The following is a 25481-nucleotide window of genomic DNA, read 5'->3' as shown; positions in this document are numbered from 1 at the left end:
CTCCACCTCCCAGCATGCTGGGATTACAAGCGTAAGCCACCATGCCCGGCCACACTTGACCATCTTAATGTTAGCTATGACCTGGTGGCGCCAGGCTTTTTCTATTACATTGCTCTGTTATGCATTGCCCCTTTATGGCCCATTGTGGCTGCTTGGCTCCTGCCATCATGGCCACATCCGGCCGTTGGGAAGGGGAGGAGTGAAGAAGGCCCTTGGTTCTTCATATAGACATGATCCATTTGTATCCCATCCACCAGCTCATTGTCTCATGGTTGCATTTCTCTGTCTCCATGTTTGCTGTAGAAGCAGGAGAGGAGGTGCTCTGGGAACCACAGTCCAGGAAGCTGCCCAGCACCCACCCGGAAAAACCAGCCTGGCGTCTTCTGGTCCTTGTGCTTGGGTCTGCTGTGTCTCTCACAGGAGTGGTGGCTGCTCTGAGGCCCCTGAAGCTGCAGGCTGGGTGGGACGGTGGGAGCCTTTCCATGGTCTTTACTCCAGCTGGCTCCCTCTCTCTGGCCATCACAGCCAGCCCCATGGGACTATGGAAGCCACAGGAGCCTCCCAGCATGCGCCAACCCTGGATTTCCGCCAGAGCTCCTCCCAGTGGCAGGTGCTGTCCACAAGGGGTCTGTCCTCCAGGGGCCTCGAGGGAAGCTTCACCTGGTGTAGGGAAGGCCATCAGACTTCCAGCTCATCGCCCATGTTTTCAGCTCCTAACCACCAAAGCAATGCCTGCGTTTTAACCTTGGTGACTGTGCCGTCCAGCTCTAGGACCGGCCCCACCACAGTTGGGAGACAGATGTATTCGCGGACTCCTGAGAAGGAGCGGCCTGTGTGAGGTGATGCTAACTCAAGCCGTAGGCCTCCCGGACAGAGTCTCTGAAATTCCTGTTTACTTCATCCTTCCTGGGAGAGGTTTTCACATCTCATCCAGCCTTCCTTTTGAAGTTTTCTGAGTCACTTTAAACTGTGCGAGGTTTCCCTTTTCCCCTGAACGTGGCTTCCTGTGGTCCTGGCCTGGGTGGGCGGGGCCCGCTCTGACCTTGGGAGAATGAGGCGATGCTGTATGGCTCCCACCGTGCCTGATGGTCTGCAGCCTCTGCGCCCCTCAAAATCCTTTGCCTCGGTCCTTGTCTTCCTTGTTGGTGACGTTCCCCAAGTGTCTGTTCCTGTGGCAGAGGAGGCGCCCCCACTCCCTGCTGCCCAATTGTGTGTGGGCATCGGTGCACGGGGCTCCCTCCCTGGGGCTTCACAGGGGCCCTAGGAAGGCTGGGCCTCAGGCCTTTCTCCTGGGCCATTGTCTGCCAACAGTTGGGCTCAGCTCTGGAAGTTTGCGGGGTACTCCTCCGGTCCTCCTACAGAATTTCAGGTTGCAAGGCTATTTTCGGCGTGGGATGTCATTCTCTGCTGCTTCTGTGTGAGGTGCCCTTGTCCAGACCTCGTGGTTCATGCCCTCCAGAAAGTAAACCCGTCTTTCTGCTGGGAGGGACAGGGCAGGGGGGACAGCTGTGGACAGGAGAAATCTGTTGCATTCATCTTGAAAATTGCCTCCGGAAGCTTTCACGGGTCCTTCCCTCTGATTATTTCTCTGTGTCTAAAATGACAGCAATTGTATTTGTATTTATATCATCGAGAATTAAGTGAGCTATTTTTGTTTTCCTGACAGCTTTCTGGTTGGCCGGGCAGGTGGTAGGATTCATGGCCTAAGGAGGGGATGGGAATGAAGGCATGGCACGTGACACGTCCGAAGTCACTTGGGCTCATCACTGGTGGAGCGGTGGCCAGTGCCAGCTCACTGTGCAGAGGGCTTTGTGGTCTGAGGCTGAGCCAGGCAGTCTCATCTCCAACCAAGTCACCAGTCTGGCCCAACTTCCAGGAGCTGTTGGCTTCTGGGTAGAAATGAGAAAAACCCAAGGCTGGAGTAGATGCTCAGTGTGGGAGCTTTTGGGCAACAATTCTCCCCAAAAACAGCTTGCCTGAGATAGAATGCACATACCCAAAACTAACCCTTTGGATTGTTCCAGTCCGTAATTTTCAGTGCATTCACCGAGTAGTGTAGCCACCAGCATAGGCAAGCTCGGAACGTTGTCACAGCTCCAGAAAGAAGCCCCGCGCCACTTGGTCATTTTCCATTCCCCCTTCCTGTCCCACCTGCCACTCCAGCCCTAGGCAACCACTAATCTCCTTTCCGTCTAAGTCAGGCAAGAATGTTCTAGAGAGATTTCCTCCAAAGATGGGCACTTGCCTGTACAAGAACCTGCCCCCCAGTGGACGGAGATTTCTACCCTGTGGACCCACTTGACCGTAGCGGAAGCTCCTCCAGGAAAGACCAGCAGTGTGTGTGGCTGGGGTTAAATCACTGTGCAGCAGCTTCACGATGCAAAATGTGCTCATTGAAATTCCAGCTAGAACCCTGCAACTCCATGAGATATTACAGGGAGAGATGTAACTGGCAAACTCCGTGAGCACGCTGGGGAAACATCTATTCAAAATCAACCCCAGACGCTAGGATTACAGACCTGTAATCCTAGCACTTTAGGTGGCTGAAGTGGATGGATCACTTGAGGTCAGGAGTTCAAGACCAGCCTGGCCAACATGGTAAAACCCCATCTCTACTAAAAATACAAAAAATTAGCCGGGTGTGGTGGCTCATGCCTGTAAACCCAGCTACTCAGGAGGCTGAGGCAGGAGAATCTCTTGAACCCCGGAGACCGAGGTTGCAGTGAGCTGAGATTGTGCCACTGCACTCCAGCCTGAGTGACAGAACAAGACTCCGTCTCAAAAAATAAATAAAATCAAGTAGCATGCTTCATGGCATTTTCTCCTCTTCCTAGTAATGAGGCCGCCTGCCTCAGGACAATCACTGTTACAGCAAAAACTATGAAAATCTTTATTGTTAAACCTTAATTGGAAAACTACTATTACAGTAGGAAATTGTCCTAATGTCATCTATAGATGGTATTAGATCCCTGCCTGTCTTACAAAACGTCATTTTGTTTTACTGAAAACTCAATATATATGTAAATATCTAGAATTAGTTTTGGGGTTTTTTTTTTGGGGGGGTTGTTTTTTAGACAGTCTTGCTCTGTTGCCCAGGCTGGAGTGCAGTGGCACGTTCTTGGCTCACTAGCATGGCCGCCTCCCAGGTTGAAGCGATTTTCCTGCCTCAGCATTCCAAGCAGCTGGGATTACATGTGCGTGCCACCATGCCCAACGAATTTTTTTGTAGTTTTAGTAGAGAGGGGGTTTCACCATTTTGGCCAGGCTGGTCTCAAACTCCTGACCTCAGGTGATCTGCCCACATCAGTGCTGGGATTACTGGCGTGAGCCACCAAGCCCAGCCTAGAATCAGTTTTTTGAATTGGAAAGCAACTTAGAAATGGTCTCTTCTGTTCCAGCCATTGTGTTTTGTTCGTAAAGATCCCGGAAGCACAGAGAGGTTAAGTCAAGTGGTTCTAAACCAGCTGTCTCTTTTGGTGGCGTTCACCTTTGTTGCAGATCCCCACACCTTATGGCTCTCCTTGCTGCCACAATTCGCTCTTTGAAGGGGAGAAGTCAAGCGTTGGGGCAGATAGGCTCTGGCTTCTCCCAGTCCGGAGGGAGACCATGCTTGTCTTCCGTGCACATGTGTGCACCTGTGTGTTGCGTATGCGCACGTGCATCCGCAGATGTCTTACCGATAAGCACCTCTTCATGTCTTCACATCCGAACCCCGGTCTCCAAGGTCCCCATCTTCTTGTGACCCCAGTCATGGGCCAGAAGCCACATCTTCTTTCTACTTGACCTTGACGGTTCCAGCATGATACAATCCCGTATTAACATAGAGGCTTTCACCACGCAGAAAGTCTGAGGTCTCAACTGTGCCCTTCTGACAAACGGGAAAACATGGTTTGTTTCATTGATTTGCAGTGGTTGAGGGAATTGGAGAAAAGAGACAAACAGCAAGGGCCATAGAAACTGTCTTTAAACGTTTGTCCTCATGACTGCCACCGTGTCCAGCGCTGGTGGAACAGTGTGTTATGCGTGTGTGTGTGCACAGATACACATGCATGCATACTGTGTTCATTCAGCACCATCCTTCACAGGTGGAGCTCACCTTAGCTCCCCTGTCTGGACCCTCAGCCAGATGCTGGCCCCAAACCTCTTTCCTTGCTTCTCTAGGTCAGGGACCGCTGGCCCATCCTCAGACACCAGCTTGGGTGGACATCGGCTCTGGGACCCACAAAAGCTGACAGCCCCCAGCACTGAAGAGCCTTTAGACTTCATAAAACATCTTAGAAAATGGGTGATGTGGCCGGGCACAGGAATTACGCCTGTAATTCCAGCACTTTGGGAGCCACGGTGGGTGGGTCACCTGAGGTCAGGAGTTTGAGATCAGCCTGGCCAGCATGGCGAATCCCTTTCTCTACTAAAAATACAAAAATTAGCCAGGGGTGGTGGCGCATGCCTGTAATCCCAGCTACTGGAGAGGCTGAGACAGGAGAATCACTTGAACCCGGGAGGCGGAGTTTGCAGTGAGCCAAGATTGCACCATTGTGCTCTAGCCTAGGTGACAGAACGAGACTACGTCTCAAAAAAAAAAAAAAAAAAATGGGTGATGCACATTTCCAGTCAAAATACAGATGTAGGAAATTTCCATCGGGCTGAAAACTGAAGAAAGTGTAAAGGAGGACATCATCAGACATTCCTCTCAACGTGACTGAAGAGGACGAAATTGCGGAATATTTTCAAATAGCCGTGGGCTGCCCTTTAAGCAGAACCTCAGGGTGAGGTGGCTACCCACGACTGACCACCCAAGGTCCACTTGCTGGGCGAGCCTCCCAGACAGCTTCTCATCCTGAAACAGTCTCAGAGTATCCCTTTTGTGTTAGAAATAGAAACCTGGTGCCCACAGGCCCGACAGCACCTGGTGCTGAACGATGCAGCCTGGCCTCCTCTGCCCAGTATCTCGAGGACAATCAGGACTGGCCCAGTTGAGCCAGTTTAAGTGCCTGATTTTCTCTCTCCGATGTGGGCAGCCTGGCTAGCAGAGCTATGGGAGGAGCAGCACATTTGTAATGCTGAGTCACTTCCTTTGAAGCGGGTCCCTGGGAAGAAGACGCAAGGGGACCCCCTGCCGACAGCCAGAGGCACCCTTCATCACACTCTGACCTGTTCCTCCATCCTGCTTTTCAGAAATGCTTTCACGAAGAGCAAAGGGGCTTTCAAACGAAAGATGGGTGTTTGCGTGTGTCTGTGCAGGATTTTAGATAGATTTCCTCTTTCAACACTGCCTCAGATTTAAAAACAGTCAGGCAGAGACCCAGCAGCCTGGTGCTTGGAGGCTTCATCCAAGTTCCCCTACAAGAGACTTCAACATTTCTCAAGTGTTGAGTCCCTTGGCCTGTTCTGAATGCCTTCTGGAACTCTGAAAAGTGCATTGTCACGGGTGGTTTCTATACATTCTTTCTACCCCCTCCCATGCTTTTAAACGAGAGCCTTTTCCAAACAGCTATGCAGGCGGCCAGCGTTGCTTATCTCTGTGTGGGCAGGCTCCTGCTTTACGTTGTTTTTGTTTTTGTTTTTGTTTTGTTTTGAACTGAGTCCTGCAATGAGCAACTTGATAGTTGCTGCCTCATCAGTTTAGAAATTGAAAGGTGAGCTGGATAAGTAACGCTCAGCTTTGTAAAAGGTGGCAGTTTCCTCAAGCCAGATGAACCTTGGATACCGTTCACAGCACACCGGTGTTGACGCTGGCGCTTGTGGCTGGCTTTGTTTGCACTTGGTCATCTCCCATAGAAAAACCGAGGCTTAGGGTTTTAAGCCCAGAACAGACTGTGAAGCCGGTCCATTAAGCGCTGGGTGGATAACGCACACACTCTGCGACTCCTGCCGGCCCGTGCGGGGGTGGAATTGCTCTGTCAGATCTTCTAGGCAGCGGCAGGGAATCATCTTGAAAATCTCTGCTTAGGTGGCTGCCATGCCATTTCAGCCTCCCAGTGTGTCCTTTGAGAGGGACCCCACCTGGGTGCCACAGCAGTTGCCCTGGGAGACAGGAAGTAGCCCTGACTGTCTGGAGCCTGAGTGGGAGTTGGACGCATCAGCGGCGCTTGTTTGGGGATATTTATATCTCTTCTGTTCTCAGGCACAGTAGAAAGACAACTGACAGCCGGGTGCAGTGGCTCACGCCTGTAATCCCAGCACTTTGGGAGGCCAAGGCAGGCAGATCACCTGAGGTCAGGAGTTCAAGACTAGCCTGGCCAACATGGTGAAACCTTGTCTCTATTAAAAATGCAAAAATTAGCTGGGTGTGGTGACAGGTGCCTGTAATCCCACCTACTCAGGAGGCTGAGACAGGAGAATCGCTTGAACCCAGGGGGCGGAGGTTGCAGTGAGCCGAGATTGCGCCACACTGCACCCCAGCCCAGGCGACAGAGTGAGACTCCCTTTCAAAAAATAAAATAAAATAGGAAAGACAACTGATGTCCAAATGAGCCTAAGTCTCAGTTCCTGCATGTCCTAACAAAAGCAATGGAACTGCTCTCTGGGGCCCAGGTTTGAGAGTTGAGGTCTGGTCACTTAGACCCACGGACACGCACCTTCCCTGGGTGTTAGCGTCCTCTCGAGTGTCCTGCACCTCACACCCACTCCTCCTCCCGTTCCAGGTGTACCTTCCGGTTTCCCAGCACGGCCATCAAGATCCAGTTCACGTCGCTCTACCACAAAGAAGAGGCCCCGGCCTCCCCACTCCGGCCGCTCTACCCACAGATCTCCCCACTGAAGATCCACATCCCGGAGCCGGACCTCCGGAGCATGGTCAGCCCCATCCCCTCCCCAACTGGCACCATCAGGTGAGCAGCACCCCCAGCCTGCCCTCAGCCCCCAGGAGAGAGGGAGATAACTTGGGCATGCCTGATGCACACGACACCGGGTTCTGTATCTCTCAGGAGAATTGACATGCATGAAAATATGGAAAGTGCTGTATGTGCATCTGGTACCTGGCTGAAATCTCTGTGAATTCTCTTGTAAAGGGAAGGGTCACTGCCTCATCACCACTTTTCCCATTGGAAGTTTTACTTATTAGGGCTTATTAAAGCAAGCACAGGTTTTTTTTTTGTTTTTTTAATACATTGAAAAATTTTTTTTTTTTTTTTTTTTTGAGACGGAGTTTCACTCTGTCACCCAGGCTGGAGTTCAGTGGTGCGATCTTGGCTCACTGCAACCTCCACCTTGTGGGTTCAAGCGATTCTCCTGCCTCAGCCTCCCAAATAGTGGGATGACAGGCGCCTGCCACCACACCCGGCTAACTTTTGTATTTTTAGTAGAGACGGGTCTGTTGGCCAGGCTGGTCTTGAACTCCTGACCTCAAGTGATTCACCCACGTCAGCCTCCCAAAGTGCTGGGATGACAGACGTGAGCCACCGCGCCCAGCTGAAAATGTTTTAAAGTAATATTTGTCCACCAGGATTTGGTGAACTTTATTTCTTTATTTGTGAAAATTCTCTACGACCTTTTAGAAATTAATCTAGATTTTGGAGAAAGTCCTTAAACTTTCTCATCTCTGGTGTGTTAGACAACGATAAACCCTGGGGGTGGGAGGGAGGCATTTCAGGGTAAAAAGTGTGAACAGAGCTCTGTGTAGAGAGTGCCGGTGAGCCTTGGATTGAGTCACACGCAAACCTCTGGCAGTAGCTGGATGTGTGGCACACAATGCTGGCCCGGGTCCTGTCATACAAGGATGCAAAAGCAGATGTGTGCTTGAGGCTGGAGGGTCATACATTGTTTAATGATTTACCTCTTCATCGCATCATGGACATTTCTTTCTTTTTCTTTTCTTTTTTTTGATATGGAGTCTTGCTCTGTCGCCCAGGCTGGAGTGTAGTGGTGCAATCTCGGCTCACTGCAACCTCTGCCTCCTGGGTTCAAGCGAGTCTCCTGCCTCAGCCTCCCGAGCAGCTGGGACTACAGGCACATGCCACCATGCCCAGCTAACATTTGTATTTTTAGTAGAGATGAGGTTTCACCGTGTTGGTGAGGCTGGTCTGGAACTCCTGACCTTGTGATCTGCCCACCTCGGCCTCCCAAAGTGCTGGGATTGCAGCGTGAGCCACCACACCCGGCCTTATCTCGGACATTCCTAAACACGGCTGGCTTTTCTCGCTCCCAGCTGCACATCGGTGGCCCTGAAGATGTGTGGCCGTGTGTGGTTTGGTGCCAGAGCTGTGGTTTCTCTGTGGCACCAGCAGCTTCCACATTGCTCGTGCGTCACCAGCAAAGGTCGGCCCAGTAGAAAAAGCAGATCGCATCTTATGGTTGTTGTGAACATGATGTTGACCTCACGTATACCCTGGAAGGGGCTCAGGGCCCTTGGGGACATCTGTGAATAACATTCTGGGCACACTGGTCTGTTAGAGGGAATACCATGGCATTCCCAGTCCAATCACGTCACTCTGCCAAGCCCTGGCTACACCTTTCTTTCTTTTTTTCCTCTTGCAACTGTAGGAGAGGAGAGGACTTTTGTTTGTTTTGCAGAGACAGTGTCTCTCTCTGTCACCAAGGCTGGAGTGCAGTGGCACAGTCATAGCTCACTGCAGCCTCCAACTCCTGGGCTCAAGTGATCCCCCCACCCCAGCCTCCCAAGTAGCTGGGACCATGCACCACCACACCCAGCTAATTTTCTCATCTTTTGTAGAGACAGGGTCTTGCTATGTTGCCCAGGTTGGTCTGGAACTCCTGGGCTCAAGAGATCCTCCCTCCTCCACCTCCCAAAGTGCTGGGGTTATAGGCATGAGCCAACACACCCGGCCCATACGTGGCCTGCACCTTTTCAGAGTCCACGTTAGAATTACCCACTGGCTTATCTTAGAACACAGCCATTGGGGGACGGCACCTCTACCCAGCTTTGCCGACAACTTACCAGTGGTTTCCTACAAGTTACAAGGTGCGAATCATTTCCATTTGAGTTGCTTGGAGTTGGCCTCCTTTTTTCCAGAGGCAGTGGGTAGGAGAGTCTCTCATTGCAAGAGAAGTTCAGGGACAGAGCTGCTGCTGTGGAAAAGCTGCTGGGCTCAGGCCAGGCATGGTCGCGTGTGTGACTCTGCATGGTTGCCTCAGCCCCCAACCCCTGGGCCTGGTTCCCATCTGTGGAGCCAGTGCTGTGATGTTATGACCCTCTGGGATGATGATGATGATGGTGATAATGGAGAATCCTAAGTGACTGAAACCCTGGTGTGTGCCTGCCTGGCCCTGTGCTGAGCAGTGCACATGCAGTATTTTTTTTTAGTCCATATGGCTTTATGGGAGAATGTTCTGGAAGTAGATAGCAGTGATGGTTATTCAACTTTGTGAATATACTAAAAGTCACTTTAAAGGGTGAATTGGCTGGGCTAGGTGGCTCACACCTGTAATCCCAGCACTGTGGGAGGCCAAGGCAGGCGGATCAGTTGAGGCCAGGAGTTCAAGACTAGCCTAGGCAACATGTCGAAACCCCATCTCTACTAAAAATATAAAAATTACCCAGGCATGTTTGCCCACACCTGTAGTCCCAGCTACTTGGGAGGCTGAGGCGGGAGAATGGCTTGAACCCAGGAGGCAGAGGTTGCAGTGAGCTGAGGTTGCAACACTGCACTCCAACCTGGGTGACAGAGTTGAGACTCCATCTCAAAATAAATAAATACGTAAGAAATAAATAAATGGTGAATTGTGCATTATTAGAATTGTATCTGAAGAACACAACTGAACACCGCCTATGTCCTTGAGTCTTTACCTAGTACCACCTTAAAGGCACTTTAGAAACGGTGGCCAAGACGAGCTCATGTGCTGCTGGGAGCTCACACCAGAAGAGGCTGGTCCTGGCCAGGTGTAGGGGCTCACGCCTGTAATCCCAGCACCTTGGGAGGCCGAGGCGGGCGGATCATGAGGTCAGGAGATTGAGACCATCCTGGCCAACATGGAGAAACCCTGTCTCTACTAAAAATGCAAAAATTCAAGCTCAGTGGTGGGCGCCTGTGGTCCCAGCTACTCGGGAGGCTGAGGCAGGAGCATCACTTGAACCCAGGAGGTGGAGGTTGCAGTGAACCGAGATCGCACCACTGCACTCCAGCCTGGCGACAGAGCAAGGCTCTGTCTCAAAAAAAAAAAAAAGTCTGGTCCTGCTGCTTTTGGGGTGGGCAGCAAAGGCCTTGGGGTCCAGAGAGAAGCAGGCCAGGCACTGACCCGGGGCTCCTGCCACAGGGCTAGGTCCGCGCCCCCCGCCTTAGCCTGGCAGTAGGTTCTTACTCAGCAGGTTGTAATCCAGCTAAACAAGCTTTTTAAGAAAGAAAAATGTTTTGGTTTGCTCCAGGAGGGGGCTTAAAAAACAAAAATATTTCCCAGCATTAATCCAGATTTGCATGTTAAAGTCGCTTTTGTATTACAAGAAAGGTAGTGGTTTGCAAAGGAGTTGATAAAAGATACTGGTTTTAAAAATTAGGGCGGGGAAAGTACTGTTTATTTTTATTTTATTTTCCATTCAGGGGGTGTGCGTGCATGTTTGTGACAGGGAGATATTACATCCTGGTGGGGATTGGGCTTCTAGGGTGCCCGTTACCCAAATAGTGAACCTCACACCCCAGAGGTCATCTTTCACCCCTCGCCCCTTCCCACCTCCCCGCTTTGGAGTCCCAGCGTCTGTTGTTTCCATCTTCGTGTTCCTGGCACCCACCTGTTCAGCCCCCACTTGTAAGTGAGAGCAGGCAGTGTGCAGTTTTGTTTCTGAGTTATTTCATTTGAGACGAGGGCCTCCAGCTCCATCGTGTTGCTTCCCTGGCCGAGATTTCGTTCTTTTTTATAGCTGGGAGTAAAGATACTTTGTACTGAACACCTGAAGCTCTTGCGGCTGGAGCTCCGAGAAGCTGGGTGGGCCTCCTGTGACCGCGAGTTCCCATGGGCGGGGGCGGGGGGCTGGGGTGTGCAGCTCCTTGGTCCTGTACCCAGCCTGCTCTTGCTGTGGGAGCCGGGAAGGTGGGAGACCCCCGTTCCCCGCCCCCAACCCAGTCTTGTTCTTTGAAGCTGCCCTGTGCAAAGGATTCTTGTTAGGGGAGTTTGCGGAGAAAGTAGTAAGTTAGGGACTGACTGACTGGCTCTTTGGCCTACCATTGTTACAATAAAAGCCTCTCTGTTTACATCCGTTTATCTTAGCACCATGGAATTCAATTGAGTGTTTAGAAACCTCAGAGGCCCTTGAGGTTTTGCTTGCCAAGATACTTTTCAGTTTGAGTTTCTGCCGTAGGGTGGAGCCGGCGTGTTTACAAACACTCCCTGCCCTTCCCTGCCACCTCCCCACTCTCCTCCCGCTGGCTGCGCTCCCTAAGACATCGGGGCGGTGCTGGCCTCCACGCCCAGTGCGGGGCTTCCTGCCCGCCTGGCCCCTCCCGGGTGCCGCCCCGCCCCCTCGATGCCTGCCTTCCTAATTTGGTGTGCGTTCGCCTCGCCGGTCCCCATTGGCCGTGGAGTGGCCTGCCTAGGGTGTGGGCCGGCTCGCTCGGAGCCCCTCGTTCCCAGGAGTCGGGAGTGGCTTGGGAGGGAGCGGCTATTCCCTGTGGGATCCTCCCTGATCAGCTGCCCCTGCCCCCCACCACTCTTCCTCCTTCTTTTCCACTCCTCCTGCTTTGCTCTCGAAGGCCCTCACTCCCTTTCCCAGGGTGGGTGGGTGTGGGTGTGTGGTTTCGTGTGTGTGTGTGTGTGTGTGTGTGTGTGTGTGTGTGTTTCTGGTTTATTTTTTTCTGCCCTGAAAGTAGTCCACCCAGAAAATGAATGAACTCTCTTTGAAATAAATTCTGCTATCTTTAGAAGCATTTTGACCTTTCTTTCCTTTTTGCAAAGAAGTGTTTTTACAGGCTGGCGCAGTGGCTCACGCTGGTAATCCCAGCACTTTGAGAGGCAGAGGCGGGCGGATCACCTGAGGTCAAGAGTTCGAGACCAGCCTGGTCAACATGGTGAAACCCCGTCTCTACTAAAAATACAAAAATTAGCCAGGCATGTAATCCCAGCTACTCGGGAGGCTGAGGCAGGAGAAGTGCTTGAACCTGGGAGGTGGCGGTTGCAGTGGTGAGATCACTGCACTCCAGACTGAGCAGAGCGAGACTCCATCTCAAAAAAAAAAAAAAAAAAAGTGTTTTTAGGAAGGAATTAAAGTATTTAATCAAATAATTAAAGTAGTTAATAATTTTCTAGAGTCCACCAAACAGACACCAGTCTAAAAAGTGTTCCTTAGAGGTAGAGTTTTAAGAAAACTGCTGAAATTCAGTGAGAGAAAGAGCATTGCACAGAGAGTGACTGTTTTTGTTCACGAGGGCAAGACTTCAGGAGCTGTTTCTCTCAGAAGGCCTTTCCTGATTTCTCCAATGCGGAGATCAAAAATGAAAGTAACTCGTACAATTTGGTGAAGGTCAGCAGTACATAAATATACAGTAAAAATTCAGCAACTGACTTCAAAATCTTTCCCTTTTACTCATGACCTTTAAACACAGTTCTAACTTATTGCTAGATGACATTCAGTCCTAATTCGGTTTATGTTGTTTTGTAATGTTAGAGGGCTTTTGAGCTTGGAGGTTATTGGGTCTACATTAGAAATACTCTCCTTTTTCTGACAAACTTTGGTTCCTTCCCACAGAGTGATTCATCTGTTTCAAAGTTTCTGGTAGGCTGGAATCCCAGCACTTTGGGAGGCTGAGGCAGGAGGACTGCTTGAGGCCAGAAGTTCCAGACAAGCCTGGGCAACATAGTGAGACCCCCATCTCTACAAAAAAAAAAATTTCAATCAGCCAAGTGCAGTGACTCACGCCTGTAGACCCAGCTACTTGAGAGGCTGAGGCAGGACGATCACTTGAGCCCAGCAGTTGGAGGCTGCAGTGAGTTATGATCTCACCACTGCACTCCAGCCTAGGCAACAGAGCAAAACCCCGTCTCAAAAAATAATAGTAATTAAAAAACACAAGTTTGTGGCTGCAGTCTTCTCTGTATTTCAGCATGGCTGCAGGAGGACTGTGGTGCGAATGTGTGAGTCACCTCTAGCGGGGATCCCGCCTGACTGATCAGCCATGCTGGTGATGAGAGTCCCTCTTCCCTCCATCTCCCTGTCCCTGTCCCTGTTCCCGTAGGCCTTGCCGCCCCTCCCCACCCCACCACACCCTCTCACGCCTTTTCCAATCTGAGAACTCTGGGGAAGTAACCACTGCTTCCTCCACACGGGAAGGTTGGGACTTTTCTGTGTGTTCCTTTTATTTTTCCCTCCTGCCTAGATCCCTTCGAGGGGTGGCTTTGGCTCTGAAGTGTTGGGAGCTCGGAATGAAGCTTGGTAGGGATGTCCTTGTGTTTGTTCGAATCTGGTAAACGGATGGCCCCACCCCTGGCTGTCCTGTAATCTCTGGGAGGGCCCTTCTAGGTGTAGCACCCAACTTCTCAGACCTCTGGTGACACGAGGCTTGTGTGGAGTAGGCCTGTCACACGGCTTCTGTGCAGGCAGGTGATACACGGGGACAGTCCTTCCCAGGTTCCCCACGAGAGCCTCAGGGGAAGCAGAGGGTGTCTGCAGGCATGGAGCTGACCCCAGCACCTACAGAGCTGTGGGGCACCTCTCCGCTCAAGCACCCACTCAGGTCCACGTCTCACCCAAGATCAGCTCCTGTTCAGGCCAGCATGCTGGTTACTCTTCACTGGGGCAAAATGTACTTCAGAAACAAGTTAATTTAATTTTTTAAATTATTATTATCATTATTTTTGAGACAGAGTCTCACTCTGTCGCCCAGGCTGGAGTACAGTGGCGAGATCTCAGCTCACTGCAACCTCCGCCTCCTGGATTCAAGCGATTCTCCTGCCTCAGCCTCCCAAGTAGCTGAGATTACAGGTGCATGCCACCACACCCAGCTAACTTTTGTATTTTAGTAGAGATGGGGTTTCACCATGTTGGCCAGACTGGTCTCGATCTTTTGACCTCCTGGTCTGCCCAGCTTGGCCTCCCAAAGTGTTGGGATTACAGGTGTGAGCCACCGTGCCTGGCCTAAATAATAATAATAATAATTATTATTATTATTATTATTATTATTATTTTGAGACAGAGTCTCTGTTGCCCAGGCTGGAGTGCAGTGGTGTGATCTCAGCTCACTGCAACCTCCGCCTCCTGGGTACAAGCTAGGATTATAGGCATGAGCCACCACGCCCAGACCCTACATTATTATTTTTAATGGCAGTTCCAATTGTGGCTTTGGGGGTTTGTTTTTGTTTTTGTATTTTGACAGGGTCTCGCTCTATTGCCCAGGCTGGAGTGCAGTGACACAGTCACAGCTCACTGCAACCTCGACCTCCCGGGCTCAAGCGATCCTCCCGCTTCAGCCTCCTGTGTTTCTAAGACTACAGCACGCACTGCCACACCCAGCTCATTTTTTATTTTTGTTGAGATGGTGTCTTGCTTTGTTGCCCAGGCTGGTCTTGAACTCCTGGCCTCGAGCAGTCTTCCCACCTCGACCTCCCAAAGTGCCAGGATTACATGGTGTGGGTCTGGTTTGTTGTCGTTGTTGTTTGTTTTGGTTTGGTTTTGAGGCAGGGTTTTGTCTGACACCCAGGCTGGAGTGCAGTGGCACCGTCACGGATCACTGCAGCCTCTACCTCCTGCACTCAAGCGATCCTCCCACCTCAGCCGTGACTACAGGAGTGGTCCACTAGTTAATTTTTAAAAATAGCTTCCCAGAGTTTTACAGTGTCGGATTTATCTTAAAGGGACAGAAACATTCATTACGATTGTTGTAAGAAATTTGCCTCTGGAAATTTTCTTTCCTTTTTTTTTTTTTCCAGATTACGAAGAGACTGTATCTATCTATACGCATCGTACAAAATCCAAACATTTCAGAAAATGAAAATCCCCCATGTGACACTCCCCAGAGCTAATCCCTTCTCACTCCTGTGTCCCTGAGTCATCGTCGCACATGACTGTCTTGGTTTTTCAGTTTTTGGTATTGTACAACAGCTTCTTATATGGAAATTGAGGATTTAGCTTCCCCGCTCCATCCCGTAAAGTTACATCATCATGTTTGGCTCACTCAGCATTAGCGTTTTCTGTATTAGAACTATGTAGTGATTACAATGCTTAGCCATTTCCTTCCTGTACTATTGGCTTATTTCCGCCACACTCCCCCCTCTTGGAGTTAATATAATGGCCTCTTCTCCATTTATTGTGAAGGCCTTCCTCTCTGACCACAGGATCATCTTCTCCACCATCCTGGGAGTCCCCTTAGGAGGTGGTGGTGGAGAGAGGGCTATTTCCTGATTCCCATGGTCTTCCTCTTTCCTGATTTGTTACTTTGTTTTACTAGAGTACATCCTCCAGTCGCTTCCTGGGAAAGGGCACAGGAGAGAGACTTTTCATTTATTTACTGATTTAAGAGACAAGGTCTCACTTGGTGGCCTAGGCTGTTACTTCTGGGCTCAAGCGATCCTCCTGCCTCAGCCTCGCGAGTAGCAGGGACAACATGTGTGCACCACCATGCCTGGCTAATTTTTGTATTTTTTGTAGAGATGGGATCTCCTTATGTTGCTCAGGCTGGTCTTGAACTCCTGTGCTCAGTGATCTTCCTGCCTCAGCCTCCCAAAGCGCTGGGATTACAAGTGTGACCCACCACGCCTGGACCCCCAGATCCCGTCCCCACTTCTGGGACTGGCTGTGCCTGGCGGGCCTCTGAGCTGAGCTCACTCCGCTCCTTCCCTTTCCCTCTCTACTTTCTGGGAGATTTTCTCCAGTCTCTCCTTCTACCCTTTCTTGGATTTTTATTTCTCCTTTTTTGAGTTTTTTTTTTTATTATGAGAGAGTGTTCTTGCTCTGCAAGTGTGCTTTGTGTGGTGTTCTTACTGTCTTACTGAGACGGCATCATTACCTCCCTAGGGATGGGAACCGCGCTTCATCTCCCCCCCCCCCGGCTCCCGTCAGCTTCCCCTGGGTCCCTCCTCCCTTGTTCTGTCTTGCACCATGTCCTGCCTGGTAGAAACTTCCTCAAACCACAGATGTGCCATGGCCAGCTGTTCTATTTAACAGCGAGGTCCTAAAAGCCCTCTTAGAGCAGCTGGTGTTGGAACAAGGGCTGGGGCAGGGACCCCAAGCATCCTCATCTCCAGGGAGGTTCCACCAGGAGGCTTCAGGCACCGCCTCAGGACACAAAGGACAACTCAGACCCCCGAAGCCTCCTGGACCCTCCATTGCCCACAAGGCTCTGTCCCAGCCCCTTCCTCCAGCCCCTCCAGGCAGGTCCCATCTGCATCTCTCGGGCTTCGGGAAGGATCAGGCCCCCAATGCCCTCTCTGGGCCTGGGGGAAGCCACATCCCAGGCCTCTCAGGGTGGCCTTCTCCGCCTCAGCGAAGAGCCACAGGCATTGAGGGCGATCTGGAAGGACTGCTGCCCTGTGCCCTGGGGAAGGCTTGTCTTGGGCTCTGGAGGTGGAACCCAGCTGGCGGCTCCAGAGTTGGCTTTGGGTCTGTCGTTGGATTTGCCTTTCTCAGTGTGAGTTCTCATCACAACACGACCCAGCTACCCGTGCGTCCCGCAGGCTGTCCATTCCTCTCCAGTGTCCCTGCACAGGCATGTCCTGGGTGGTCCGGAGGCACCTTCTAGACCCGGCTCCCGGGTGTGGTGGAAGCTGTCTGTCCCGGGCCCACACAGGGTTGTCCCTGCAAGCACACAGCTCCGAGAGTGCCCCACTCAGGATCCTCCAGCTCTCTCGCATGAAGCAGAAATGTGACTTGGAAATTGTCCTCTATAGAAGGGAGGGGAAATCCAGGCCTAGGGGTGAGCTGCTTGCTGTGCTTCAGTCCCACTCTCAGCCTCCAGTTGGGGGGCACAGGCATTTGATTCCTAACACATCTGTGGGCTGCCGCTGTCCAGCCTCTGCTGCCCACACTAGCAGCTGGGGAGTGGGAACGGGGGCTGGCGGAGGCCTGGGGTACTTCCCCCAGAAGGAGCGATTTCTTGTTTCCTGCAATTGAGCTGGGAGTCCCCGTCAGGGAGCAATGGGGTCCCCTCAGCTTCCTGCTCTCTGTCATTCCTGCAGGAGGACACGTGTGGATGTGTACGCCACCATTTTCAGCTAAGGGTCAGAGAACGTTTCCGTGGACTCCTGGCATCAGACACGGGATTTTTTTTTTTTTCCTTGCTCTGTCAGCAGGCTGGAGTGCAGTGGCACAATCTCAGCTCACTGCAACCTCTGCCTCGTGGGTTCAAGCAATTCTCCTGCCTCAGCTTCCGAAGTAGCTGGAACTATAGGTGCCCACCACCATGCTCAGCTAGTTTTTTGTATTTTTAGTAGAGACAGGGTTTCACCATGTTGGCCAGGATGGTCTTGATCTCCTGACCCACCCATCTCGGCCTCCCAAAGTGCTGGGATTACAGGCATGAGCCACCGCGCCTGGCCGGGATGTGTTGATTACATTTTCAGATGACTCCAAGGCCCCTTTCTGTTCAGTCCCCAAGACTAGGACCCTGGCTGTGGAGCTGGGTGTCCCGTGCCACCACGTCCAGGCGCCCTCAGAGCACTTTACAGGCCTGAGCGGCTGTGGCTCCAGTGGCCTCTGCTCCCCGCTTCCCTCAGCTGCAGGCCTGGTATGGGGCCTTGGCATTGGGGGCCTGGTACCAGGCACAGCCCCATGGCTGAGGCCAGCCTGCAGAGGACAGCTGAATGGGGCTTATTGAGAGACGGGCTGCTTCAAGGGCGGGAGGAGCCATGTGAACAAACACACGTTGTCCCTCAGCCCAGGTGGCTGGAGAACCTCAGAAACTGCGGTGTCATACCTGTCCCAGCTGGAGTGACACCAGGATCCAGCAGCCCAGGCCAGGTTCAGTGCTGGGGCAAGGGGTGGAGAGACCACCCTCCTCTCTCCCTGTTTTTTGAGCCAGGCTTTGCCAACCTTTATTATTTTCACTTGAAATCCTTCTTTTGGGAATGACAACCTTTCTGGTGAGTTTTACTGCCTGAGGTTTAGAAATAATTTTGGTGTTTTTGAGACAAGGTGTCAGTCTGTTGCCCAGGCTAGACTGCAGTGATCATAGCTCACTGCAGCCTCGACCTCCTAGGCTCAAGCTAACTTCCTGCCTCAGCCTCCTGGATAGCCAGAACTACAGGTGTGCACTACCACGCCTGGCTCATTTTTTAAATTTTAAAACATTACTTATTTATTTTTAGAGACAGGGTCTTGCTGTGTCACCCAGGCTGGAGTGCAGTGGCACGATTATAGCTCACTGCAGCCTTAAACTCCTGGGCTCAAGCCATCCTCCTGCCTCAGCCTCCCGAGTAGCTTGAGACTGCAGGTGCATGCCACCATACTTGGCTAATTTTTTAAATTGTTTGTAGAGATGGAGTCGTCACTATGTTGCCCAGGCTAGTTTTGAACATCTGGGCTCAAGTGATCTTCCCACCTCAGCCTCCCAAATTGCTGGGCTTACAGGTATGAGCCTTTGAGCCCAGCAGACATGAATTTTCTAGGATCTTTTGCAAAATCATTGCTGGGAACAGGAGCGGGTCCCTGCTGCACGTGCTGGGCCAATCACTGTTTGTCATGGAGCCCCTTGCTGGTCTTTAGGAAGGATGGAGGAGCCCACCTGCCACCTCATGGGCCTCAGACAGGATTTTCCGAGGTGAGCGGCCATTCCCCATCCTGTGGCTGGAGATCAGGATGTATCTGAGTGACAGCTCGGCTCAGTGGTCCCCAGCAAGGCCTGAATCTCAGTTCTTCCCACTAAGTCCCAGGGGACGTCCAGTGGCTTTGGGTCTGGGGCTGGGTGCACAGGTGCGATGCTGGCCACGTCGTCTGCAGCTGCCCCGGCCACAAGGCCATCCTGCCTTGACAGGGAGGTGTTTGGTTCCCAGAGGCATTTGACAAAGCTGATTTTGGGGGCTGTGTGCTGTTATCAGTCAAAACCTTTCTCTCCCCTTCATGCCTTTTTTTTTTTTTTTTGAGACAAAGTCTCGCTCTGTCACCCAGGCTGGAGTGCAGTGGCACGAACTCAGCTCACTGCAACCTCTGCCTCCCGCGTTCAAGCGATTCTCCTGCTTCAGCCTCCCGAGTAGCTGGGACCACAGACACGTGCCACCGCGGCTAATTTTTGTATTTTTAGCAGAGGCAGAATTTCACCATGTTGGCCAGGATGGTCTCGATCTCTTGACCTCGTGATCCGCCTGCCTCGGCCTCCCAAAGTGCTGGGATTACAGGCATGAGCCACCACGCCCGGCCTCACCTTACTTTTAAGCTTGAGTTTTGTATTTTGGGTTCAGAATTAAATTCAGAAAAAAAAATTTCCCTTTGACTGTTTCCTACCTCGATCGAGCCATTTGTGGGTGTGTTCATTTAAGTTTCGACACATGCAGAACTTAACCTGTGTGTGCTATATTTGAGGAGTCTGTTGGAAGAGAGAGCAGGAATTCCAGATCAGAGTCCTTAATGTTCTGTGTGGCTGACACTGAGTCATCCCTGAAAAAGCCCCAGACCTGAACTGATCATTCATGTCAGTTGCCAGGTTTTTCTCAGCCACAGGGCTTTTTTCATTCATCCTCCTGTTCCATCCAAGAAATGTTTCTCAAGCCCCCTTCAGTGCAGGCGGGGCTCCTACCTAGTAGGAGAGACAAATTGCAAACTCGCATCACCATTCTGGGCCTGGGGCTGCCCTAGGAGTCGGGGCAGGAGGGCAGCATGGATGAGGCGGCCTCGGAGCCTAAGTTTGGAGATCTGAGAGAGTCTTGTGCCTGGACGGTTAGGGAAGGATGTTCCAGGCAGAGGAAGCGGCAGCAAGGTGGGAGGAGGAGAGTGGACCTTCTGGAGGATTCTGGGTGGCCTGCAGGGCAGGGCAGCAGGGAACGTCCTGCTCACCATGGGGGCTGTAAGTCGGTTGAGGCAGGGATGTCAGCATCACAGGTGGGCAGGGCCCATCCGGGACAGGGCCTTTCCTGGGACGGGACCAGGTGGGTGCCCACGTGCTCAGGACAGTGGGAGCTCTTTCTCTCGGGGGATTCTGCACCCATTCTTCATGTCCTCATTGACTTTCTCTGAATACCTATAATAGAAATCATTTTCAGAAGCAAAACATTGCCGTGGTTTGCTCACCGAATTGTGCCTGAGTGAGTTAGGGAAGCAGGCCAGGGCGCACTCCTCAGCCACCGGACGCAGCCCGCGTCCATGGCCCTGGCCTCACCTGCAGCCAGGGGTGTCGGTCACTCCCAACAGTCAGTGATCGCTCCAGCCTGGGAGGGAGAGGGGACGAGGGCTGGGGCATCTCAGTGGCTCAGGGGGAAACCACAGGGGCCAGCTCTTCCCGAAGGCGGTGCCTCCAGGAGAGCCACCTGCCACAGAGCCCTTATCCTGCAGGGCGATGGCACCTCCAGGGCCCCTTTCCAACATCTGCCTCTGACCACACTGCGTTGTCCCGGGCCCAAGCCTTTTCCCATGGCGCCACCTTGTGGACACCTGCACACAGGCCAGCAGCCTGCAGAGGCTACCTGCCCCAGGTGCACGTCCTGTAGCTACGTGGGGCAGCTGAGGAGGGGCCTCCACAGAGCTTCCTGACCAGGTGCTGCCCTGGGCCCTGCACAATGACAGGAGGCGGGCCCACGGCACTCTCAGCCCCTGAGCAGAAGTCATCGCTGGGAGGAAACATGTCTGCCGTTTCCAGCATCTTGTTGTCCCTGACGCTGTGTGACCTTGGACTTTTATGAGGGCGGGGCAGTGTGACGGCACTTATGATTGGAAAGTGCAGGTTTCTCCCCCACAGCCCCACCCTCCCGGTAGGTCCTGAAAGTCCTGTGCCCCTCAGGGACCCCCTTTTCAGAGCCATAAGCTTACAGTGTCCTTCTCTCTTCTCAGTGTCCCCAACTCCTGCCCAGCTAGTCCACGAGGTGCCGGCTCCTCCAGTTACCGCTTTGTGCAGAACGTGACCTCGGACCTGCAACTGGCAGCAGAGTTTGCAGCGAAGGCCGCGTCGGAGCAGCAGGCAGACACGTCTGGAGGAGACAGCCCCAAGGTCTGAGCCCGCCCCCCGCGCCGGCGCCGTGATGCAGGTGGTGACCAGGATCGGGCTGTAGTGACCCGGCGCGGGCGGCAGTGCGCTCGAGGCAGTCTTGACCCACAAGGAATGCAGCCGAAGTTGGCAGTAGAGCCATTGGCCCTTTCTCCTTTTCATGCCCAAATTGTCCTTGTTGGCCATTTGCTGGTGATGGGTGGCACTGACACCAGGGCCCCTCCCGCTCCGCTCCTTGTTCATCTGCCACTGGCAGCCCGGCGTCAGAGCCTTCACACAGCCCTTGAGAAGGATGGCGCCCTCCTTATAACTCTGTCTTAGTTCATTTCTGTCCAACAGCTGTTTTAAAATCGATTTGTGGAAGAGGTGAGAAATTTCAGAATTAAACTATGATAAAAACAGAAGTTTTCCTTCCCACGAGGCAAAAACGCTGTTCCTAGTTTAATGTGAGCCCCTTAACAGGATCATTGGAGGGCACTGGGATTGTCGAGATGAGTGCGTCCTCAGGGGAAGGTTCCTCCCCGTCAGCAGTGGCAGGCGGGTGGGGTGGACCTGGGGACCTTGCTGGAGCTCACCTGTGAGCCGCGTCTCTCCGCAGGACGAGTCCAAGCCACCGTTCTCCTACGCACAGCTGATCGTGCAGGCCATCTCCTCCGCCCAGGACCGGCAGCTGACCCTGAGCGGCATCTACGCCCACATCACCAAGCATTACCCCTACTACCGAACAGCCGACAAAGGCTGGCAGGTGAGGTGGGCCCTGGGCCTGGAGCGCCTCCAAACGCCCCTGGAACACGAAACTAACAGGCACATCGCTTCCCTGAAAATAGACAGAAAAGAGGGCAGTAAGGGGCCTCATGCCTGGAACCCCAGCACTTTGGGAGGCCAACGCAGGAGGAGGATCAAGACCAGCCTGGCAACATAGCGAGAACCTCTTTTCTACTCAAGATTAGCTGGGTGTGCTGGTGCATGCCTGTAGTCCCAGCTACTCAGAGGCTGAGGTGGGAGGATCACTTGAGCCCAGGAGGTGGAGGCTGCAGTGAGCTTTGATCGCTCTGCTGCACTCCAACCTGGAAGACAGAGCAAGACCCTGTGTCTAAAAAGAAAAAAAAAATTTAAGTAATAAAATAAAAGAGGGATATTTTCCCAGACTGAGAAGATGGGGACATACCTTGTTAGATTTTGTGCTTGCTGTGCTTTACAGTCCCATGCTAAGTTGGAAATGCACCATATACTGTTAATAAAACCGCCCACGTCTGAATTGTGGATGGGATTATAAGAACTTTGTTCACACCAGCCATGACTGACGCATGTTGCATTTGCCTGTATTTTCTCTCCAAAGTCAGTATAGCCCATCCACTAGTTTTGGTTTTTTGTTTTTTGTTTTTTGTTTTGTTTTGTTTTGTTTTTTAATAGGATCTCGTTCTGTTGCCCGGCTGAAGTGCAGTGGCGCGATCTCCGCTCACTGCAACCTTCACTTCCCAGCTTCAAGCCATTCTCCTGCCTCAGCCTCCTGAGTAGCTGGGATTACAGGTGCCCACCACCATGCCCAGCTATTTTTTGCACTTTAGTAGAGATGGGGTTTCGCCATGTTGGCCAGGCTGGTCTTGAACTCCTGACCTCCAGCACTCCACCCGCCTCGGCCTCCCAGAGTGCTGGGATTACAGGCCTGAGCCGTCTCGCCCAGCCAAGACCCAGTGTTGTGTTTGTTTGTTTGTTTGTTGTTTTGTTTTGTCCCAGACATGCTCCTAGACCAAGATCAGTCTTTCTCTTTCACTGTTTCTGTAAAGAATGGTAATGACAGCCAGGCATAGTAGGTCACACCTGTAATCCCAGCGCTTTGGGAGGCCAAGGTGGGAGGATGGCTTAAGCCCAAGAGTGTGTCCGTCTCAACTAAAAATACAAAAAAATCAACCAGGCATGGTGGCCCACACCCGTAGTCCCAACTACTCAAGAGGCTGAGGCAGGAGAATCCCTTGAACCCAGGAGGCGGAGTTTGCAGTGAGCCAAGATCATGACACTGCACTCCAGCCTGGGCAACAGAGTGAGACTCCTTCTTAAAAAAAAAAAAAAAAACAGATGGTAAAATGGTAATGATGCTGTGTCAGATTGTGATAGGCATGGCCTGCCCCCCGCATCTGCTCCCGCGCAGCACCGAGGGCTCTGCACAGCGGGACGGCCTCCCCTCGCCCTGGTCCCACCTATGTTGCAGATTTGGGGCAGGTGGGACTCGATTTCTGACTTGCTGATGACGGGTGAATATCTCTGCTTCCCTGCAGAATTCTATCCGACACAACCTCTCTTTGAACCGTTACTTTATTAAAGTCCCGCGTTCCCAGGAGGAGCCTGGGAAGGGGTCTTTTTGGCGTATAGACCCTGCCTCTGAAGCCAAGCTCGTGGAACAGGCATTCCGGAAACGGAGGCAGAGGGGCGTCTCCTGCTTCCGCACCCCCTTCGGGCCTCTGTCCTCAAGGTAAAGCTCTCTGTGTGGCTGTCCTAGAGCTGTTAGGAAAGCTGGGCTGGCCTGGAGTTTAGGGATGCGTGGCACAGTCGGCCCTCCCCCTCCCTATCTGCAGCCTCCATAGCTGCAGGCTCAGTGTCTGGGCATGCAACTGATCACAGGTCAAAAACAGTCCCAAAAAAAGGCTAGTGCGGTGGCTCACACCTGTAATCCCCGCACTCTAGGAGGCCAAGACTGGTTCACCTGAGGTCAGGAGTTGACCAGCCTGGCCAAGATGGTAAAACCCCATCTCTACTAAAAACATACAAAATTAGCCGGGCATGGTGGTGGCCACCTGTAATTCCAGCTACTTGGGAAGCTGAGGCAGGAGATCACTTGAACCCAGGAGGCAGAGGTTGCAGTGAGTTGAGATTGTGCCGTTGCACTCCAGCCTGGGTGATATGAGCAAAACTTTGACTAAAAAAAAAAATTGTCAAAAAAAAAGTAATGCAAATGAAACAATACACACTACAATAGCCACTTACAGAGCATGTACATTGTGTTAGGGATTCTAAGTACCCTGGATAGGATTTAAAGCTTACAGGAGGATGTACATAGGTTGTATGCAAATGCGACACCATATTTATGAGGAACTTGGTTGAGCATCTGCAGATTTGTTAGCTGCAGCCCCCTCCCCTCAAATACTGAGGGGTGACTGCTCTTTTTGGCACTTAAAGACTCCACCATTTTTTGGTTTTGGTTTTGTTTTGAAAGAATATCTCAGGACCAGGAATTCCTAAAATAGTAATGTTACTAAGCCACTGACTATTCTACTAATAATAACATTTTAGTTCTTAGAAGCAGAAATATGGGCCGGCGCAGTGGCTCACACCTGTAATCTCAGCACTTTGGGCCGAGGCAGGCAGATCATGAGGTCAGTTCAAGACCAGCCTGACCAACATGGTGAAACCCTGTCTCTACTAAAAGAAAAATTAGCCTCTACTAAAAAATAGAAAAATTACAGGTATGGTGGCAGACGCCTGTAATCCCAGTCACTCAGGAGCCTGAGGCAAAGAATTGCTTGAACCCGGGAGGAGGAGGTTACAGTGAGCTGAGATCGCGCCACTGCACTCCTGCCTGGGCAACAGAGCAAGACTCCATCTAAAAAAAAAAAAAGAAAGTGGAAATGTGTGTAGCAGTGGGAACAGTTCCTAAGGCCAGGAGTAAATGGCTTGCGGCTTGCGGTGCTTCTGGTGGCTCCGAGCTTTCTGCTGCAGTGAGAGAGGACCCGGGGGAGCCAATCTTTGAAGGGACAGACTCGGGGTATGACTTGGGGAGCCCACAGCTGCCTTTGCTTTTCACAGATGTTGGAGAACGTGGCTCTGCTGCAGGTGGCGGGGGGACAGACCCTCCCCCAGCCTCTGCCACCCGCCTGGTGGGTCAGGACCACCCCTGCCCAGCTCTGTCCTGGCCAAGCCCAGTCTGGAGGAGCTTGGGTGCCTGTGAGCGGCCTGGGTGGCTCTTCCCAAGGTTGCCCATCAGATGAGCCCATTCTAGTGTTGGGGAGGAGATCTCCCAAGAGGCCCTCTCGGAAATCCTTCCCTGTGGAAGGACATGGTAGCATCTCATGCTTCCCATTTCAAAATTCTGTTTCCAACACAATTCGATGAAAGATTGAACTATCTGGCCAGGTGCAGTGGCTCACGCCTGTAATCCCAACACTTTGGGAGGCCGAGGCGGGCAGATCACCTGTGGTCGGGAGTTTGAGACCAGCCTGGCCAACATGGAGAAACCTCTTCTCTACTAAAAATACAAAAATTAGCCAGGCATGGTGGCGAATGCCTATAATCCCAGCTACTCGGGAGTCTGAGGCACAAGAATCACTCAAACCCAGGAGGTGGAGGTTTTAGTGAGCTGAGATCACACCACTGCACTCCAGCCTGGGTGACAAGAATGAAACTCCATGAAAGGAAATAAGGGAGGGAGGGAGGGAGGGAAGAAAAGGAGGGAAGGGAAAGGAGGGATGGAGGGAGGAAGGA

At 52.1% G+C, this 25481-nt stretch overlaps 1 protein-coding gene across 1 annotated transcript in view; it reads left to right on the top strand.

The window, feature by feature from the left end:
- Nucleotides 1-25481, top strand: part of FOXK1 (forkhead box K1) — an 86137-nt gene that overhangs the window by 55020 nt on the left and 5636 nt on the right. The window contains exons 2-5 of the mRNA XM_021675981.2: nt 6645-6830; nt 20852-21008; nt 21604-21750; nt 23282-23475. Of these exons, the coding sequence (XP_021531656.2) occupies nt 6645-6830; nt 20852-21008; nt 21604-21750; nt 23282-23475 (684 nt within the window). The remainder of the gene's footprint in view (nt 1-6644; nt 6831-20851; nt 21009-21603; nt 21751-23281; nt 23476-25481) is intronic.

The sequence above is a fragment of the Aotus nancymaae genome, unplaced genomic scaffold (genome assembly GCF_030222135.1).
Source record: "Aotus nancymaae isolate 86718 unplaced genomic scaffold, 86718_ANA_hifiasm-v0.15.2.pri h1tg000015l_0, whole genome shotgun sequence".
NCBI classification, from domain to species: Eukaryota; Metazoa; Chordata; class Mammalia; order Primates; family Aotidae; genus Aotus; species Aotus nancymaae.
The sequence above is the reverse complement of the archived record's forward strand: the minus strand, read 5'-3'. Positions and strand labels throughout refer to the sequence as shown.